Source organism: Prosopis cineraria, unplaced genomic scaffold (genome assembly GCF_029017545.1).
Source record: "Prosopis cineraria cultivar Desert tree isolate PC_DT_omini unplaced genomic scaffold, ASM2901754v1 PC2, whole genome shotgun sequence".
Taxonomy (NCBI): domain Eukaryota; kingdom Viridiplantae; phylum Streptophyta; class Magnoliopsida; order Fabales; family Fabaceae; genus Prosopis; species Prosopis cineraria.
In genome coordinates, this window is record NW_026555333.1 from 5,919,700 (window position 1) to 5,928,176 (window position 8,477).

Consider the following 8,477-nt stretch of genomic DNA (forward strand, 5'->3'; position numbering starts at 1 on the left):
GTAACAAGCACCAGCATAGGCCCATCGTTCCAAGATTACACCAAGGCATTAAATTTTAAAACATTGCATGGTCCTTGAACCTTCGGATTTATAGAGAGGTCCTAAATCCTAAATCATTCAGAACCCGGCACACCTAATCCCCAACATTACTCTAAGTGTGGAAACAAATTCACTCGTCCAAGTCTGCATGCAATTTTCTGACGCGGTTGATAAACATTTACACCTTCTTAAATAGACCACTCATTCGCTCATATTTCTAATTGTAGCCCTTCCTTCTCACATCTAAACCCCTTTTGTATTATTCCATCTCATGCCATGGATTTCTATGGAAAAGGATCTCTCCATAGTTTGATGGACAAGGAAAATATGGAACTTCAACCTCAATTTCACCTCAGCGTCCGAACCCATAAAGAGACAAGCAAACATGATGTTCAATTAAGCTCGCCGAGGCCTTCTAACTCTGACGCCACAATGTTCCCAATGATGCCATCCCCTGGCCCTGAATCGCCATGGACGCGTTCCCCGCACCCAGTTTCTCCTCCTCCTCCTTCGCTTCTTTACTATTGCATCGCTTCGCTCCATCGACACGACGGTAATATCTACGCAATCGCAGCTTCAAGGGGCTTAGTCTTTACTGGCTCTGACAGCAACAGAATCCGGGTGTGGAAGCAGCCCGATTGCATGGACAGAGGATACCTCAAAGCTAGCTCTGGCGAAGTCCGATCCATTTTGGCTCATAGTGACATGCTCTTCTCAACCCACAAAGACCGCAAGATTCGAATTTGGAACTTCATGGTTTCTGACACCTTTAAATCCAAAAAGGTCGCCACACTTCCCAGAAAAAACTCGTTTCTTCTGTTCTCCAGAGCAAGCAGCGCCCAGCAACATAAAGACTCCGTTTCTTGCATGGCTTATTACCATTCAGAAGGGCTCTTATACACTGGATCTCATGACAGAACAGTGAAAGCTTGGAGGGTCTCAGATAGAAAATGCGTAGATTCATTTGCGGCACACGAAGATAATGTTAATTCACTGATGGTGAACCAAGACGATGGTTGTCTTTTCAGCTGCTCCTCTGACGGATCGGTGAAATTATGGAGGAGGGTCTACACAGAAGACTCGCACACCCTCACAATGACTCTTAAATTCCAACCTTCCCCTGTCAACACGATGGCATTGAGCACATCCTTTAACCATTGCTTTCTCTACTCGGGGTCTTCGGATGGTATGATTAATTTCTGGAAGAAAGAGAGATTGTGTTATAGATTCAACCATGGAGGGTTTTTACAGGGTCACCGTTTCGCAGTTCTTTGCCTAGCGACGGTGGGGAACTTGATATTCAGTGGATCGGAGGACACAACGATAAGGGTGTGGAGGAGAGAGGAAGGGAGCTGTTACCATGAGTGCTTATCAGTTTTAGATGGACACAGAGGGCCAGTAAGATGTTTAGCAGCCTGCCTTGAGATGGAGAAGGTGGTGACGGGGTTTTGGTGTACAGTGCGAGTCTGGACCAAACATTTAAGGTGTGGAGGGTGAAGGTTTTGCCTGATGAAAATTTGTGCTTGGAGTGCACTGATCAGCGCGACGCCGGGAAGAAGATTACAGAGTACGATATGAGTCCTGTTTTGTCGCCGTCGTGGGTGGAGAAGAAACTTCGAGATACCTATTTCCAGTGAGATTCCGGAAATCACTTCCCCCGGGTCCCTCACAGTCACAGGTGTTTGTGTACCATTCGCTAGTGCGAACTCCATGGTCAAGTTATGTACTCTATTTCTTAATTCTTAATTAGCCAAATGCTTCAGTAACTCGGCAAGTAAATCATCAATAATATTTTTTTAGATAACAAAATCATCAATAATACTAATTATAGTATAACGTTTTTTTTTAAGAAAAATAGTACGATCGTTTTGTTATATAGGAAATCTGGAATATAGTTTCTTTTTCACTTTATTTATAGTTTTTGAGTTTTTTTTAATTAAATAGTTTGAGAGTTAAGGAAACATAAAATAACAACTTTTTTTGGACAGAACATAGAATATAAAATTAATTGCATGCATTTTTGTTTAAATTTATGATCTCAAAATAAAAAATTATTTCTATTTAAAATTTATTCTGTTTTAAATTAAAATATATTCTTTCTGTTAAATATATTCTTAACTAAGAGTTTTAAAATAAAGGATATTTTGACAAGAAACCAAAATTGAATAAAAGCATATAATGATAACAGTTTATTTTCTAAAAAAATACTTGCAGGAATTTAAACCCTCCGAGGGAATCTTAAATCTTTTCTTCTATAGTTAAATGCATGAATTTATTGGAATTAATTAAAATACTTATCAGCCTAGATTTACCCATAAAAAAGATGTTATATGATGTGCAATTATTTTTAAAAATCAAAATTTGAAAGCCATCATCTCAACTTAACACATGCATTTAATTTGAGGACTACATTACATTGGTGTTCACCACCAACAACACCACACAGGCACACACACATACACACACAAAATTACATGAATACATAAGACAAGCTCATGGTCTAATTAATAATGCACTATGAGAGATGGAGAGCTAGACAAGCTAGGAAATAAATACAGCTAGCTTGCTAGCGGTTTTCTTCATCTCGAGGAAGAAGGGCATGGGATCTGTTGATGAAAAAGGTCTCGTAGATGAAGCCAGCAAAGGCACCCCCAATGAGTGGGCCGACCCAGTAAACCCAATGATCGGCCCAATTGCCGCTGACCAGAGCAGGCCCAAAGGACCTTGCTGGGTTCATAGAAGCGGCGGAGAAGGCCCCTCCGGCCAGGATATTAGCGCCCACAACAAACCCAACCAGGGTGGGCCCATGCCCATCAATGGCTCCCTTTTTCGGATCCACCATCGTTGCATACACGGAGAACAGCAATGAAAATGTTAGGATGACCTCCCATAGCACTCCCTGAGCGTACCCCACTCCACTCGCCAGCGTGTGCACCGGGGTTGGCTGCACATTTATCATTTGGCTTCCCAATCAGGATCATAACTTCCGATTCAATAATTCAATAGATTAAATGGCAAATCATTACCAGTCCGCCGGAGAGGTAGTGAAGAAGATAACAGGCAAGGGCCGATGCGAGTAATTGATCGATCCAATAAAGGATGGAACGGAAGAGGGTGATGTGGCCGCCCACGAGGAGGCCGATCGTCACGGCTGGATTGAGGTGGCCGCCGGAAATGTGGCCAGCCGATATCATGGTGGCGACCACAAGTGCATGTGCCATGGCCACGGCAAACAGCCCTACCAAAGCGTCTGCTCCTAGCTTTTCTAGATGACCAACAAAAAGAAACGAGTAAACTACATATCCATAGATAGTACGCGTCAACTAGTTAAGAAACTATGAAGTACCGGCAGCCATGGCAGAACCGACACCGGCGAAGACAAAGAGGAAGGTGGTAATGAACTCGATGACGAGGGCCTGAAGGCAGTCGGGCTGGGTAGCCTCCCGAGAGGTTCCGAGAGCGATCTTGGGCATGACTGGATGGATAGCGATCAGGGAGCAATAGATAGATAGGTTATGGTGGGTTTGGCATATTACATGCGAGGTTTCCAGTTATATATATGCAAAACAAAGGTACAAATATAAGTAAGGGAGAACTATAACATTTGTCATGTAAAAAAAAAATTAATTACTGTAGGACTAGTTAAAAATTCATTCTCAAACTTACAGTAATTAACTTTTTTATATAAGAATTTAATGTAATTCTCCGTATAAATAATTGCGTCTTACTTTTTCTATTCCAAATTAAATGTCCAATAATCAGATTCCCACATGCCATCACTTATTTGGGAGGAGATTCTTTCCTGGTCTCCTCCCTCAGGTCCCCTCCTGCCCTCACATAGTGGGGGTGCGCACTATGTGAGGGGACGACATGAGGGAGGAGGCCAGCAGAGAGCCCTGACCCAACTTTTCTATTCCATATAATTCGATCGTCATAAAACATGAGGAATTATTGAACCTCACTTGGACGCTTGAGCAACGTGAGCGACAGCTAATTGTACCTGATTAATAATATTTTCAGGGGCATTTGATTTGCCTAGGAAGTTTTCAAACTTCGACTTTGGCAGAAGCTCGTCATGTCTTGGCTTCGGACTATTCCTGGGAAATCATATATTATAATATTAATGAAGCAAATAAATTAGAAAAGTAAACGAGGGAAGGGATTTGAGTTTTCCCTTGTAGGAAAATCACATCACTGTGTTATTGAGGATCCCAAGACCAGTTGACCTTTTGAAAATGGAAGGAAGAGGGTAGGTTTTTGTTGTCTTTTGTTAGAATTATGATGTTGTTTTGGACTAAGAAAAAAGGTTAGGGTGCAGAGGGCCTCTCAATTAAAGCGAACATGGATTTCACTGTGTCTGTATGGGCCCATGCGATGTTCACAGCTTTGTCATTCACCTCACATTGCATGATGACGATGTTGCCGCCCACTTCTCGCTCCTTTTCCATATTCACCAGTCAATCCACCATATTATAATATACCCTACTGTCCCACAAACGGACAATTCGTGAAAAGCAAGCATGCCAAAACCCAAGACATCATATGTCACTGAGACTTCAAGTAACTCCATTCCAAAACTCAATGCATTTTACAACGCCCACAACCTTGAACATGAGCGGCTCGATCGTCTCCTTCCAGTTATCATAGCACCTTTTTTTATTTTAATACTTCCAATACGTCTTTACGCAGGTTTTATACGGATCGCATATTAACCAGCATGTGTCAGGAACATAAAGAAAAATAAATGGGGAAAGGATTTGAGTTTTTCCTCTATTTTTAAGACGAGTTGAACAGAAGTGGGGAAAAAGAATACCAGTGTGTCTCGCATGTTTCTTACACTGCTTGACTTCCTTCCAACGTTGGAAGGAATAGAAGAGGTAAGCTGATGGAGAAAAAAAAATAATTAACATGAATAAAAAACAAGATAAATAAAAATCACATGTTAGTGATCAACATAAGATCATGAACATGTGACACAACACACATGCCAGTTTCTATCTCTTAGATCAAGGTCTCTGGACAGTTACCAGTGAATTCAGGGGTAACACTGTTAATATCTAATGAGAAACACAGCATTACAGAATGAAGGAACGGCGAACTCTTTCAACTTGGCGGCGGAAGGCTTGTTTTTCTCAAAATCTAAATATTTCCACATTATTAGTTTCCAGTGATATTTTAAAATTAAAATGGCCTTAAAGAGCTGCAAATTCTTTACTTTGTTGGTGAAATGACAACGATTGCTGCATTAGTTTCCTGAGATGGTTGAGGACTGAGCCGTTGAGGTCAGTGTTTTGAACCTCAAACCGAATGTCCAACTAAAAAAAATAACTGATCATGATTTTCATGGACTAACTAGTTAGATTGATGATTAAATTAATAATAAAAATTAAATAAAATAATATTTATCATATAAAAAATAATATTTATATACACAAATATATAAATAAATATTAATTTGTCAATGGTGCTTGAAATTTTAACATTGAAGGTTAGATTCCTGGACTACTAGACTACTAGAGCTAGAGGAAGAGGTTGGAGGAAAATAAGAGATTAAGTATGAATCATGGAAGAGAGATTAGAGATTAGAGAAGAGAAGACAGAAAAAAATTAGATATTAGAGAAAAAAATTATAAATCTGAGCGACTTAGCCTAAATTTTTTTTTGTTTTGAATCAAGTTGACCCACCGTAGTTTCAGGGTTAAATCCGATTCTATGAAAACTGCCTGGTTCAATCCAGTCCAAAGGCAAATTTGGTTCAATTAGTTGAACCAAATCATTTTACTTAGCAAGCAACGGTCGAACCATCTTGTCCGGTCCAATTCTCACAACATTGGTTGAGGTAAAAGGTCCAATCACTTTACAATTTTACAATCTACATCTTAGTTTGTTCCCTCCATTTCTATATAAAAAAAAAATTATATCACATAATTTAAAAAAATTAATTAACCATAATAATTATGTTTGAAAATAAAAAAATAAATTAAAATACCCTATGTTAATCAACATAAGTATGTATTAATTACTTTTTATTATTATAAATTATGAGAGATAATTTAAAAAATGTGTAATAAATGTTTATTGAAATAGATAATTTTATTTATATAAAAAATAAGTAAAAAATGATTGTTTTTTTTTTAACAAATAGAAAGGGAGAGAGTAACAGTTGTTGTGTCACAATTTTTAAGTATATATCGATTTTCACGGTGGGATCCGTGTGGGCTGCTTCACAAAAATGTGGTTTGCATCGCTCTTACCTTGAAAATAAACACGCGGTGGCTGGCAATGATTATAAACAGGGGTAGACTTTGGCCCTCTAATTTTTTTTTTTTTTTCGCAAACATTAAGAGTTATATTTTTTTAATCTTTAAGATATATTTATATATAATTAATATTAATATATAAGATTTAATTACTTTCTTTTTAATAAATGTAAGTTAGTACATGAAAAGTTTAAAAAATCAATATCTAAAAAATATGTTTTCTTTATAAACATTTAATATATTGTGCAATTTGTGTTATGTTTTTTTATTTTTTTCTTTTAATATATTTTACAATCTATATTTTTAAAAGTGGAAGATCAATATCTTAAAAAAATATTGATTCATGGCTCCGCAACAAAATTGAAAATGAATATTTACTAATTTAATAATAATTTATGTTGAGAAAGTGAAAAGTTTACCACATACATGATAATTGATATATATCATGAAGAATTAATAAGCAAAACTTAAAAAATGAATATGCATATTTATTTTGATTCTATATTTGTAAAATTAAATATGAATATATGCTGAAATATTTATGTTATGTTAGTGTTATATATATATATATATATCTATATACTTCAATTACAATATTGCTTTTTGATCATGACCCCCCTAATTAAAAATCCTTACTCCGCCTCTAATTATAGGTTTTATTGCTGCCCAATTGATTGCTCAAGAAGTTGTGGACATTCACTTGATGACTTGAAGTCATTGGAGGAGGAGAAAAATAGAATAAGCTCAAAAACCATATTTACAGTAACCCCAATTCCAAACACTGTATTGACTAGGTTAGTTTGGCACGGCAATTCAACATATACTTGATCCCCTCAATCCATATCTGTTGTCATGTTTACTTGCACATTCAAATTCTATTATCCTGTCGGCTGTTTTTAATCCGAAATAAGCTCTCCTCTCAATCCCGTCTTCCTTTCCCTTTCAGGCCAGGCTGGCATATCACTGCACACTCCAGTGACATATCTGCCACATTAGGTCCGTACCTTAACCATTGTTGACAGGGAGTGGTAGGAAGATAACAAGTAAGCAGTAGGTTCAAAATTTGCTTACATTTCTTCTTTTTCTTGAACGTTCCTCCCATATGCTTGCTTTTCAATTTGGCTACAACCTGTTGCCATTTTTTCATTCAATAGAAATTTCCAAACTCAAATATTGATTAGAGACGAAGTCACAGTAACAACGAATTTATCACGCTGCTTTATTGCCTGGAGAGGAACTGTCAAAATTTTATGGACAGCTAGTTCCTCTATCTGACGTAAAGTTTAAGAATTTACGCCCTATAACTTGTTAATGAACAATTGAACATGTAGAGTATTTGTCACCAATTACCTGCAGCAGATTTGAATTTACAACGAAGGACACTTGCTTCCAGTGAAGATCCCCTGTCACATTTAATAAAAAGAGAGGCTCAAACAAGAATTTGAGTCTTTTGTATATATATCTGGACTTTTTAATTTCAATGTTATTGAGGTTTTCATTGTAAACAAGTAAGCGAGCATACCTTTTTCTTGTACGTTTGAGAAGTTCTCCTCCTCTGAAGACGCAGTCTAGTGCTGTTAACATGTTTGCTTCTTTCCCTTCTTCAAACCTTCCTCCGCTAATGGAAATGTTGAGCTTCCCATCCCCTTTTGCAGCCTTGCTTTAGAGTAGCAGCTCCTCGTAAGGCTGTAAACAGTGTTTGATTTCATCACAAATTCTCTTCTATATGTTAGTAATTTCAAGTCCATGCAAAAGAAAAAGAATTCAATGATTGTGAGCTTAGCCACCCATTTTTACTACGTGTTAATACTTGATTAAGGAAATCTCTTTTTTTTTTTCACCTCTCCCTAATGAGTTACCGTGTTATGTTGATCCTAATTAATTCAGTCAATAATGCAGATCAGGCAATCTTCCTGAAGATGTAAAATGCATGATTTATGTTCTACTTGCATCAAATAAGCGGAAGCTGTTCCTCTTGGTCTTAGATTTGAGTAATTAATGGAAGTTCAGATACCCGTAGCTGCTCCGGCTGTTAAAGTCATTATGTCTCCATTGGTCTTTGCATTAATTGCAGAGTTAACTGCCGTTAAGATTTGACCGTGATCAGCTCCATATCTTCGGCAATTTCAATACAGTGAGAAGCTACTAAAAGCCGCTGCAGATGCAATAGCAGAAGAA

At 37.5% G+C, this 8,477-nt stretch overlaps 1 protein-coding gene and 1 pseudogene across 1 annotated transcript; one reads left to right on the forward strand and one right to left on the reverse strand.

The window, feature by feature from the left end:
• On the forward strand, positions 1–1,848 carry LOC129302423 (protein JINGUBANG-like; annotated as a pseudogene).
• Positions 1,849–2,415: 567 nt separating this feature from the next.
• LOC129302428 (aquaporin TIP4-1-like) lies at positions 2,416–3,583 on the reverse strand. The gene is made up of 3 exons (XM_054941310.1): positions 3,386–3,583; positions 3,066–3,304; positions 2,416–2,983 (listed from the first exon to the last, which is right to left on the reverse strand). Exons 1-3 carry the CDS (start codon positions 3,510–3,512, stop codon positions 2,606–2,608), a joined length of 744 nt encoding a protein of 247 aa, XP_054797285.1. The 5' UTR covers positions 3,513–3,583; the 3' UTR covers positions 2,416–2,605.
• Between the last annotated feature and the right edge of the window lie 4,894 nt (positions 3,584–8,477).